Below are 13,684 nucleotides of genomic sequence, written 5' to 3' on the forward strand. Positions count from 1 at the left end.
CAAATTTGCATTTTAAATCGCCAAATTCCACTTTAGCTTGCGCTAAATGTTTCAAAGCGTGCACAATTACAATCTACATTTTTAACTGCCACTTAAGGCCGTAGATTATAAAGATTTATATAACAAAAAATTAGCTATAAAAAGAAAACGTAATCGCTCATCTACCGAAATGAGCACAATTAAAAGGGGGAAATTTAATTTTACAACGAAATTGGATGATGTTATAGTTCAAAATTGACAATTAGAAATATGTACAAATATACACAGATTCATAATATATACATACATATATATATGTATGTAAATTTTTAGCAAATATCAACATGTGGATGATATAAAAAAAATAATTAGTGCTTGCATTCATTTTAAATTACACTATTACGTTTTAAAAAAAAATATGTAAAAATTACAATAAGTGTTTCAAGTCCACGAACGTGTTGGGAAGAATATCTACCAAAGTTATAAAAATCTTGATAAGCAAAGGTATTTTTAATTTTCATAAATAAGTACTTGCATAGGAAAGAGTTTCTCTAAAAAAATATAATATTTTTGTTCATATGGGTTATTCCATACAAAATTTACACCTCAATATATTTTTTGGCGTGAAATATTTTTTTACATTCGTAATTGAAAAAAAGAAGACACCTATTTTTTATTTCATCATGATCTTCGAAATTTTTGGCAAAAAATTCCGAAATTTTGGAGTCACAACGAGGATATTTTTTAAATTTTTTGCAGATAAACTATTTGTCGAAGAAAATCAGTTAAGTAATCAGAATGCGCGTAATTATCTCGGCTTTGTTTTAGAGTGTGGGATAGATTTAAATAAATTGTTTTTTGCATTAAAAAATTGCGATGTAATTACATACATTTTGTTTACTTAGCTGATATTCTCCGACAAATAGTTTATGAACTGCAAAAAATTTGAAAGAAGATAGTTTTCTGTGAGTTCAAAATTTCGGAGATTTTCGAATAATGATATAATGATAAAATAAACAAATAGGTGCCTTCTTTTTTCGATAATCAATGAGAAAAAAAATAATAATTCACGCCAAAATAAATATTGCGTTGTAAATTTTGTATGGAATGACCCCTATGTATGTATATCAGAGACTTGTTTATGCATATAGTGGGTGGCATATTAGTAAGATCACCCACTTATTGATAAGTTTTCACTATTTGCTTGTTTTAATTAATTTTGATGTTTTTTATAAAAGTATAGTTCATTCTATAACAAAAACCATGTAAATCCAAGTTTCAAACGTTGGGACATTCATGAAATTTCCATGACCCTTTCACACTTTTTATTCAGAACTTTTAAAAATATTTTTCGTATGCAGTTTTATAGCTCATTCAATTCTGGTGTAATCCAAGTGCAAGTATGAAGTGGCTAGAAGCTACCGTTGACTTTGGTAATTTCTTTTTCTTGACGGTGTTGCGCCCATTTTTCCATGTAACGAATTATCGCATTTTTATATGTTAGAAAATGCGCAGCACCATCAATAAAGCACCGGCTAAAAAACTGCATACCCAAAGTGTTTTATTATTCTGCATAAAAAGTGTGAAATTTTGTATGAAAATTTTATGATTTTTTTTTTAATTTTCTACAAAGTGTGAAACTTGTATTGATATGATTTTTGCTATAAAATGAATTATAGTTTATATAAAAAAAAATATTAAAATTAATTCGAAAAAATTATATTCAAAACATATTCACATATTGGACCACCCTAACCTACAAATGAATACATCGCGCGTTTTATAATATACAGAATTATTTCAAAATTTTAATTTTGTGGGAAAACGTAAGGCAATTTACAGCAAAAGTGCATTTCAGGCAAAAAAAAATTTATAAAAAAAATTTCTTCAGATTTGAACTTACCGTTAGAGAATCTAGACCCTGTATACTAAGCTTAAGTTGGTTATTTAAAATTTCGCGAGCACCTAGTCCTGCTTCTTAAAAAAGTAGCAGTGAGCTTAAATTTCAAGCCCGGTATATACTTACTTACATATATTCATTTGAAGTACTTAAAATGTTTACATCAGAAAAATTATAAAATTTTATAATATATAAAGTATGCGACTTTTGAAAATTTTACTCCAAAAATGCAATTTGATTAGCTGTAAGCAATTTCGAAATAACTACCGGAAATGCGCTTACTAACACCAACACACGCGATTCAATTTCACACACATGCGCGGGCAACAGCAATGCGAGCGACATCTGTTGATGAAGAGCTAAACTTTTCAATGGCAGAGCAGGCAGTCAAAAGCTTTTGGTTAACAGTCTTCAAGTAAAGATAACGGAAATATTTGTATGTATTGTTTGTATGTGCAATGTTGTCTATGCACTCTAAAGTTTTTAAAATTGCATTTTAAAGAAAAGTTTAAGCGTATGGAATGGTTGAAAATTAAAATTATTTAAATATTATTAAAAAAACATTCACGCAGCTTCTGCAATTCACTTCCGAGGGAATTTCAACCCCACTAAATTTGAATTCAAAGTGAGTTACATACATTTTTTAATAAATGTTCCAAATTATGTATTAAAAATATTTTTGTTAGATGATCGAGCAGGAAAATTTTTAAAATAATAAACCTTTCTACAAAAAATAAAAAACATGGAAATAAAGCAAATAAATTAAGGAATGCTTTGAAAAATTCCAAATATTTTTGCAAACAGATAAAGTAAAAAATGTGCGCCGACGAATACATATAAAACTAGGAAAATTTAAAAAACTTGCTCAACAAAATATGATTTTGGAATATTAGAGAAAACAAGTGCAATAAATTAATTAAAAAAAAAAATTAATACTTCAAGCACCAAAAACATAATTATGTAAAGCAAATCAACACAAATGTGACGTCAAATTCAATGTGCCAAAATTGCTCGCAATCTACGTGCTGTGATCTCTTAAAGTTCCAAAAGAATCAACAACAAAAGTTGTTAATTGAAATTAGTCATAGTTAATTAATAAAATTTGATAATAAATATTTAAATAATGTACAAAGCTAGTCAATTAGCAAAATTAAAATAAAACAAAATAAAAATAAATATGTAAAAAAGAAAATATAGAATTTAATGAAAGAAAGTAACATAATTACCCAAAAATACGAAAAAAATAAAAACTCAATAAAATTAATTATAAAAACTGCACTAAATTAAATTTCTAATGGCATTTAATTAAAAATTCATGGAAAAGTTATATAAAAACTAAGTGAAAATATGTTTTTTTTTTGTCATCAAACTGAAGAAATTTAGCAATGTGATAAAAGTTTAGACAATTGAACTAATTTAAATAGTGCAAAAAAAATTATATAAAATAATATACACATAAAAACACTAAAAATGTCTGCTGTCAAACGCTGGATCTCCCGCTATGCCAACTCATCATCGTCTTCGACCTCATCGCCGCCACAGTCCAAAACAGCGCGTGGCCGCAGCCAATCGCTCGATGTGCAGGCGCTGGAGCGTAGCGGTGTACGAATGTTGCTGCAAAATGTAAAAAGCGTAAAATTATTTTTATTTCCAATAAAAAATAATAAGTCCGTAGGGTATGTACAGTCAGAGTCAAAAGTTAGTATATATACCTTGCTCTAATATAATATTCACAATTATTTTTATGAAAATTTTTTTTTACCAATTTCTTATGGAAATAAAGTTTATTCTATAATATAAACCATATAAATCAAAGTTTCATACTTTAAATAAAATTCATAAAAATGTCAAGAATTTTCATTGAAATTTAAAAACTTTTTATTTAGATTTTTAAGAAACTTTTCTAGTATGCACACTGTTTTATACCACATGCAATTCTAGTACAAAAAGTGCAAATTTCAAGTCTAAAAAAATTACCGCTGATTTTTGAGATTTTTTTTTTTTGTTGAGGATGTTGAGCATTTTCTTCCATATAAAAATAAATACTAATCATGCGATATAGGGAAGAAAATGTGCAACACCCTGCATAAAAAAAAGTTTTAATTCTTAAATAAATTCTCAATAAAAAGTTTGAAATTTTGATAATTTTTTTTTTTAATTTCTATGAATTTTATTTAAAGTATGAAACTTTGATTTGTAAGGTTACGTTATAGAATAAACTTTATTTTCATAAAAAATTTGTGAACATTTTTTTTAATGGAAATAATTTTGAATATTATATTAGAACAAGCTGTATACTAACTTTTAACTCAACTTTTAACTAGAAGGTTCAAAAGGCGAGTGTATCACCGATGATCGCTTACGTCAGATCTGGTTTCTAGTTATGAATTTTTAAAGCAAATATAATTTTGGTATAAAATTTTTTAAATTTCTTTAATAGTGGGTGGTGTTTCGCTGTACGCAGTTTTGTACTTCAAACGACGATTTGTTTTCTTGTAGTTGGCCGACCGTCACACCCAGGAATAGAGTATAGAAAAAAAATATATTCAAAAAATAATTTGAATATACAGGTGACTCAAACAAATGTTTACCTGTTGATTTTCTTTAATATTCACAATGATCTTCAAGTTAATATTTTGTTTGTTATTTTTTATATACCAAAGCCAACATGATTATGTGCTAAAAACTGCATACCCAAAAATGTTCAAAAAATTCATATTAAAAAGTTCGAAATTTTGAGGAAAACTTTTTGAATTTTTTTAAATTTTGTATAAAGCATTAAAAATATTTATATAACAAAAAACACAAACAAATTTTAGCTTATAAAGCATTGTGAATGTTAAAACATCAACTTTTGAACACCTTTTTGAGTCACTGTATGTCCAATATAATAAACACATTTTTCTTTTTCCAAACAAATTTTAATCGAATTTTTTAAGTTTCCGTGTCTTTTAAATTTTAATTTGGTAAAATATTTCTTTTCATTGCAACTAAAAATCATTTTTTGCAATATTTACTATTTTTTATTTTATTTATTTACAGCGAGCAGCAGCACATCAACAACAATTGGCGGTGCAAAGTGAGTACAGTACCAACATATAAATTATTAAATATATCAATTTTATTATTACTATAAAAAAATTACAACAAGTAACGGAAAAACGTGGCATTTGATTAAGCTGATAAAGTCTTTCCAGGAAAACTTTTTGAAGTGTTCCTTTAACTCTTTTTTATCTCGCTTTTATTAGCTCGGGATGTTTAATGTATGTACATATGTATTTTTAAAGTGTTTACTATAAATGTATATGTAGTAATTAATGGATCTTCCTTCAGCTATGAAGTTAATAGTACATATCTGTGAGTTATGGTGGTTCTATCAAAATAGAGACATCCGTGCAAATTTCAAAATGTTCAAAAAATGTTTAGCATTCGCTAGCAGAACTTGCAAAAAAATTTTAATGTTTAAAAACTCGTGAAAATTAAGAACTTATATGAATAGGTTTCAGTACGCAAAGTTATAGTTGGTCAAAGGAAAAATTTTGTCGAATTTTTGCGATGCTTTCTAATTTTTAAGTTTTTCACAACTTGGTATCTAGCGGCCGCAAAATAATTGTTTAAAATTTGGAATTTTGTGCGTATAACAAAATCAAGGGTCGCTCCATACAAAATTTTGGATGGTGATATTTTTTAAGGGCCACCCTAATGTGAGCACGTTTTAATTTAAATCGTTAAATTAAATTAGTGAATTAGCATAATTGATTCATCGTCTATACGCATAGATAATCTACCCATGTGAACTAAATCGACGCTAGATATTTATGCAAATTTAATTAAAAAGCTCAATGTGTTAAAAATCCAACGCCACCGATGTTAAAAAGTGTGAATCGTAATGTAAGCATCGTGTAAACAACGAAATTTCAGCGTATGGGTAACAACGTAACAAAATGCCACAAAATGTGCATACAAAAAAAAAACGACACTTTGTGTAACCTTGACTTTGAAAAACTTCCCGGTAAATAAAAAAAGGCAATGCGCAACGAGAATACGAAAAACTGGAGCAAATTATGTGCAAAGAGAATAAAATTAAACAAAGAACCCGTTTTGGGTGACTACGGTGCATAACCCAGATAAAATTACTTATGTATATGCATAGACATATTTAAAATGAAAATAAAAAACAAGAACATAAAAACAGCAGTTAAAATATACTCGTTTAGGGGAGACAGATACATACATGCGTATAAGATCCACGAATAATGCATGATCGCGCATTTGTGCATACATACATATGTATGTATATACATATGTGCACTTGTATTTTGATAGTGCATACATACATATGTGAATATGTACGCACTCGCACCATATGTTTATAAACAAACATGATTACTATCCAAAAGGAAGGCTAATAAGGCATACGAAAAAATTAAATAATAAAATTGGTAACCCTAGAATACAAGAGGCCGTCGAGAGAAAACTCGCGCCCAACTAAAATTGGTTAATTCTGTAACAACTATTTCAACGTTTATGTCGATCTCGCATACCGTCTCCAGCTACGACGTTTGCAAAGAACACCATGTGAGTAAATTTTAGTCATTATAAATATGACAGCGTTTACATATCATGTTTCTATAACTACATAGACTAAAAGGTATAAAAGGTTGTGAAAATCGTATACCTTTGACTTTTTGAATAAGTGGCAAGTCTAATCAAAAATGTTTTCAAACTACAGCTTTCATGATCTAATAATATTTCATATAACTTTTTTTTTAAACTAGATTCCACTTTTCAAACAGATGGCAACTCTTTTCAAAAGTATGTGCAAACTGAAACTATCTTACGTTTGACATTATGATACATATTTCGTATTAACCGATTAATTAAGCTTAACTTTACTTTTTAAATAGGTGGCAACACCACCATCAAATAAAGCTCTTTAAAACCCATTTCCATTCATACCCACCATTTAGTACGTAATTCTTTTAAGTAATTTAATAATTTCAGTTTAAATTTGAAAACATGTGGCAACCATCTTTAAATAACTCTAAAAGTTTTCTAATAACCTAATTCATAAAAAATAAAATAAGTGTAAAGAGCCCTATAAAGTGACATTTTCATGAAAATTTTCGATTTCGTTTGACACCCATATTATGTATAATTTAATTCAATACGACTTTTCAAACAGGTGGCAACCTTCTTCAAAATATTTTTCTTGTGTCGGACACCCATATTGATATTTATTTAATTTTTGTGCTAGTTCCCTTAATTATAGTTGAATTTGACTTGTTAAACAGGTGGCAACACTCCTACACACACTTAAATAAAGTTCCTTAAAACGAATTTTTATTGATACTGACCTTTTAATAATGCATTTAACTTACTAAATTAGGTTAGTTTAAATTTGTCCTATCAAACAGATGGCAACACTCCTACACACATATGTAGCTCTTTAAACCCAGCTCCTTTGATTCCATACTTTTAGTAATCCATTTAACTTATTAAATAATTTGAGTTTAACATTTTAAACGCTCTTCAAACACCCAAAAAATACTCTAAATGTTTAACCTAAAAGTTTCTTAACACTTTTTCGTTTGACCCCATATTTTAATATTTCAAATAAACTGTGTAGCTATAATTTAAATAAATTCAACTTTTAAAAGAAGTATTTTCTAACTAAACCCTACTTAAAGCCTTTGTGTGCGACACCCATATATGTATGTAGCTAATACCCTTAAATAAGGTTGAATTTGACCTTTCAAACCGTTGGCAACCCTCCTATATGTAGTTTAGAAATAATGCCTTTTCAAAACCATTTCGTTTGGTATAAATTTTTTAATAATTCAGTGAACTCTTTAAATAATTTGAATTGAATTTAAGTTATTAACAGGTGGCAACCCTCTTTAAAACAAAAACATTATTGCACAACTACAGGCCTCTAATTTGACACCCAATTTTTGAAAATCGAACGAACTGTTCAGATCTGTTTGCATGCACCAAACGATCGCCCCTGTCTACTTTAACTCAACTGGCCGATAGCCATTAATTTATCCCATCTTCAGCGCCGTGCGATAGCTTACTCGTATCTTAACTGTATGAACTAACTTAACTTTATCTCAGCGTTGTCAGACAAAATATCATTAGCTTAACAGCTTAACCGGCGACAAAATAAGTGTAAAACTGAAATCGTCTATATCTTTTTTTAAAACTCGATGCAGCCCGGTTCTGAGCTACATATATTCAAAATTTTTAGTCTGCAGCTCATCGCGAAGTTGTTGGTAAAAGAAAAAAAAAATCGCATTACATATTCTAGCCGGCTGCATTTTTATTATTTCCGGTGTATGTATGGATTTGTATGTACGTACATATAAAAATACTTGGCCTGTTTTGTGTCTGGCTGTACTCGACCATTTAGCAATTTTTTGGGTTTCACCTTGAAAGCTGTGGTTGTTGCATTTTATGCGCTTACGCTCCCTCCTGCCAGTATTGAGAAAAGCCATTCCCTTGTCATCCTTAGCTACATACCTTTATTAAACTTTTTTTATTGTACATATCCAGTATATATGTATGTAACATACATATGTAATTTTCACTTTCGTTAACATACATACATATGTTGATCAACTAAAAAATAAAATCATACAAATTTATGCATAAAAACATATGCATGTATGTATGCAGGTACATTTGAAGAGGAGGAGGAGGAGGTGCACCGAGACATGCAATTGTTTTGAATGCTCAACACAGGCAACCCTTTAACTCACTGCAGCTGCTTTGTTTGGTTAGCTCTTTTTGGCATTTCTTTTTCATTCAATTCATCTCACTGTATGTACCATCACGTTCCATTTAAATTCGTAAACACATAGCCTGCTTAAAAACAAAAATAACACACATACATAAGTATGTATGTATGTATGCATGCATGTACCTACAGAAATTACGAAAGCTAAATGCAACGAAAAGTCGTATGAAAACAAAAGCCTGAAAAATTCCAGCCACGTCCTGCCGGCCACCTTGCCACACACACCTCAGGCATGTTGTCCATATTTTCTATATATTTTCTTCGGACCCCTTCGAATTTTTTTATTTTTTTTATTCTCACTTATTCATTTTTGTCTTGCCATATATGTATGTATTGGGGTTTCGTCTGCAACCATTTGTGCTTTTTTATGTTTGTAAATTTCTCATTCTTATTTTCGTTCGTTCCCATTTATTATTTTTTTTAATTTTTTTATTTTTGTTGATACTGTTTGTGTTGGGCTTTATTTGTGTGTATGTACCAACATATCTGTATATCTTCTCTGACTTGGAATAAATGTTGACTGGAGAACCAATGACGCAATTCTCCAACAGCTCAGCGTATCCCTGTAGTCAAACGTACTAGTTGTAAACTACCTTACAACTAGTATGAACCGCATGCCCAACTAGTCAGCCAACTATCTTTTTTCCATGCAATCAACTGGTATTTTTAACATGGGGATGTCCTACGCGATGGCAATTGTCAGATTTCGGTCAGAAATATACCAGTCTCATACTAGTTCAAAATAGACAGAAAAATACTAGTCCAATTAGGACCAAAACGACTACTTTGGGAGTCAAAAAATAAAAGTAATTCACGAATATACAATAAAACACTTTTAATTAAGTACACTTTAATATATTATAAATTTTTCATTAAGGGTTTAATAAAAGTAAAAGGTTTCAGGTACAATAAATATTATATTTTTATCTTTTTTAATAATATTGAATATGCAAAAGAAAACATTTTAGTTAAAAATAAAATGAAGACTTTACTTCATTTTTGAGTGAACTAAAATAAAAATAAAAGTTTTCATTAAAATAAATTAAACTCATTAACTTTGCACATTCCAGTCTTTTCTTTTTCAAATTTTACAAAAGTAACAATTAATGTTTAAAATTTGAGATTTGTATAAGAATGAAATAAATAAATAATTCAAGCAGTTATTAAATATTCTTAGCTTTTTCTTGATGATAAATAATAGAAATTCATCGAATAATTATAATCGTGTAACTAAAACAAGTCAAAAATAATTGAAAATGATCAAAAATAACAAAATAATGATGTAATTAAAATTAATGAATTAATTAACGTTTTTTACGTAATTAATTAATATCTACTCATTAAACGGTTATCCAAAGAAACATGCTTTAATTAATAATCATTATGAATATTAATCATTATTTAACAGGTATTGTATAATTGAATACGTACTCCCTTTAATGGTTTACAATATACCCAAATAAAAGTTATAATATTTTGTATACTTTATGGTATTAAACTGTCGAAGTCAAAACAGGGCATGAATAAATAGTTTGTACTTGGTACAAGTCTGGTAGTTTTCGAACTAGTTCGGTTTCAGTCAGGAAATTCTAGTTGTAAACTAGTATTTTTCTTGACTAGTTTGGGGTTTCACTGCAGGGATAATAAACAAATGCGCATTCTTGAAAAGTTGATTCAGCTTGAATTATTTCTACTTAGTACTTACAAATGTATGTATATGTATAAGAACATATGTACATTAGACTGCATCACTCCCCATGCAAAAAAAAATCGGTTCTGTGTTTCCACTGGAATTATAAAATCTTTATGTTTTAAGACGTCCACCAAAATATTTCGGAAAAATATTAAGATTTACGTGAGCTAGAACGATTTGAAAATACCTCCAAAAATTGAGTTTTTTTATAAATTAAAATAGTTTCTTAAAGATTTTCTTGATAAAAATCCCCTCAAATGACTAAACGGTTTAAGCTTTAAATCTTTGCATACAAATTTTTTTAAACATTTAAAAAAAAATTTTCAACGGAATCGTGAGAAATGAGATTTTTGATACTGGTTACCTGGATACCTTTTTCAAAGATTGGCATAAGAAAAAATTGAATAAGTAAACCTAGACTATTTTGATTTAGACTTGTGAGGTAAAATTTCATTCTTTGCTAATAAACTCATTCAAAGGATGAAAGAGAAAGGTAGGATGAACGATCGTCATTCCAAGTTGAATTAAGATGTGTTGGTATTGAAAAAAAAATTGGGACACGAATAATTTTTTTTTGTTACAGAAATAAAACCAGCGTGAAAATACCTTAAATCCCGTAAGTCTAAATCAGAATAGTTTTCATAGTTTTTCGTAAATCAATCTTTGAAAAAAGTAAAAAAAAACAGCATTAAAAATCTCATTCTTACGTTTCCGTTGAAAAGATTTTAAAATATTTTTATGCAGATTTTTTAAGCTTAATCTATTTTGTCATCTGAGGGGACTTTTTTCAAAAAGTTCTTTACGAAACTATTTTTATTCATAAAAAACTCCATTTTTGAAGGTATTTTCAAATCGGTCCAGCACACTTAAATCTTAATGTTTTTCCCAAATATTTTGATCAACGTCTTAAAATATAATAAATTTTGTAATCCCAGCGGAAAAACCGCAACTTTTTTTGGTGATGCAGTCTAATGTATGTATATGTATAAGAACATATGTACATACATATGTATATATGTACATTAAACCGTATTACGACATATAAAAGAAATACAGTTTAACGTGCCTCAAGAGCGCGTGAGACGTGACAATATATCTCGTATGCAATATATTTCTATAAGGCTGTCAAATTGAGAAATTTCAGAAAGCAGTTGCATGAGCGGTCACACCTTGGATATACTAAAGTGTCTTACGAAAGAGGTTTTTTATTTCCGAGAGGCGAATTGCAGATTCCTAGTGCAGCACGAGCAATTTGAAATACATTTCCAAAATCGATTCGCGTGATTTGAGTTGAGTGAACAGTTTGGATTTAAGAAATTTCCCGTTAAATCAAGCTTTAGTAACAAAAAGTCGACCGCTTTATTTCCTTTCGAAGTTGAAAAATACCTTTGAATCCGTTTGGCGCAGCGAGCTAATATTTAAGATCGTAGTATTAAAATTTCTTATCCAAATTATAAAGTTTGTTCAAGGTTTTTTAAAAAATAGTAATTTTTGTGTTTATATAAATAATGAATTTTCAGACCTAACGGAAGTTCGAGCTGGTGTTCTGCAAGGATCAGTTATAGCATCTATTTTTGTCTGACGTCCACAGTGGCACAACCCATACAAGTTAGCCAAACAAAATTATTTTATGCGTGTAAACTATAGAACGCTTTAAAATTACTGAAGGTGGTCTATTGCGCACCGCATGCGCGGTAGAGGGTTAAAACTGGTATTTTTGCGGTTTCTCCCTTTAATCCAGTGTATCTTCCGCAATGCGAATTGCATATAATTTTATAAATATGTTTTGGAAAGCTCGGTATGTAGGATTTCACAACATGTATGTACATACTTTTACAATTTCTTTACAGAAATACCTTCAATTAACTTTGTTGAATAATAGACAAAATTAATCGGGAAACTGGTTTCTAAAAACAGATAAGAAATTTTCGACGCAATTGCGCTAATTGCATTTATAATTGTAATTGTATTTCTTATTTTGTATATTGTATTTCTCATTTTAATATGGGTAACTTTTCACTCAAAAAACAAACTAATTTCTCTTTTCGAACAGCTTTTGGAACTGATATGCAAACTTAGAAAAACTCCATTCCCGGTACTCGAAAAATTTTTGGTTCCATTAAACTGAGGTAAACAATATAAAAAATACAGAGCGGTGTCACGCGGTATTACCTTTTCGATTGTGTATTTTATATAGAAGTTTTAATATTTATTGCCAAATAAAAACATATCCCTTTACGCATACGTTGATGCTGTATTACCTACGGATATCACAATTTTTTGGTTCTTCTTTATCAAATGTATACTTTAACAAAGTTAAAAAAGACTTCAAGAGTATGTACGATATAACGCATATAAATTAACATGACTTTCCTTTCAAGTACATATATAATTTTATTTATGCCAATTCGGCACGTAACAAAAATGTCAAAATCAAAGTAAAAAAAATAAACAATCACACTTTCTAGGTCAGCGGCAATCTGTTGACTTAGACCCTATCGAATTATCTTAAAATGAATTTTGTTCGGCTAAATTGGTCAAACACGCCACTGTGCGTCCCTAAAGTCGACAACTGCCCCACTATGCCATGTACGCTGATGGTATCGGTATTTTTAATTCGCACAAGTTTGCTCACGATATAGTACCTAAGCAAAATGCAAAGTGTGCTGAATCACGTCGCTAATTATTTTCACAGATGGAAATTAAAACTAAATGCTGATAAAACGCAAGCCATTTTTTTTTACAAAAAAAAAGAAGTCCAACCAATTTGCCAGCACAAACCACAACATCTATAGACGTGATATAAATTGGTCAAACACCGTGAAATACTTAGGCGCAGTACTTGGCAAAAAGTTAATTTTCCCGGATCACGTCCACGTCCATATGTTGTAGTGGTAAGCAGTGCACGCTTCCACTCCGAAGTGCCAGGGTTCAAGCCCTGGTCAAAGCAACATCGCAAAAATATCTATAGAGAGGAAAGGTTTTTTCCTAACAGGGTTTTCTCTAATGCCCGACTTTGTCATTTGTCATTTTTGCCATTTAATGCCTAGTGGAAATCCAGCATTATTTTTTTCCGGATTTGATCTACACAAGTCGTTGAAAAAATTTGAAAAATTGTTATTTCCAATTTTTCAAGCTCATTCCGCGGACTGAAGATATTGTCGCAGAGAAGCAGGATTTCTTTTTGAGAAGAAGGGATTAAAATAACCACTTTTAAGACCTATAAAATTTTCGTATCAAATATTTTGTGTTTTTCGATCCGCCCTACTATATGTACATAGATATATATGTATATAAGTATAATATTAATGTA

At 29.5% G+C, this 13,684-nt stretch overlaps 1 protein-coding gene across 1 annotated transcript in view; it reads left to right on the forward strand.

Annotated features, from left to right (window-relative positions):
• Positions 1-13,684, forward strand: part of LOC118742948 — a gene marked incomplete in the record, with an annotated part of 403,480 nt that overhangs the window by 220,235 nt on the left and 169,561 nt on the right. The window contains 1 exon segment of the mRNA XM_036475384.1: positions 4,922-4,958. Within this exon segment, the coding sequence (XP_036331277.1) occupies positions 4,922-4,958 (37 nt within the window).

Source organism: Rhagoletis pomonella, unplaced genomic scaffold (assembly GCF_013731165.1).
Source record: "Rhagoletis pomonella isolate Grant_MI unplaced genomic scaffold, Rhpom_1.0 Rhpom_scaffold_00001, whole genome shotgun sequence".
NCBI lineage: Eukaryota > Metazoa > Arthropoda > Insecta > Diptera > Tephritidae > Rhagoletis > Rhagoletis pomonella.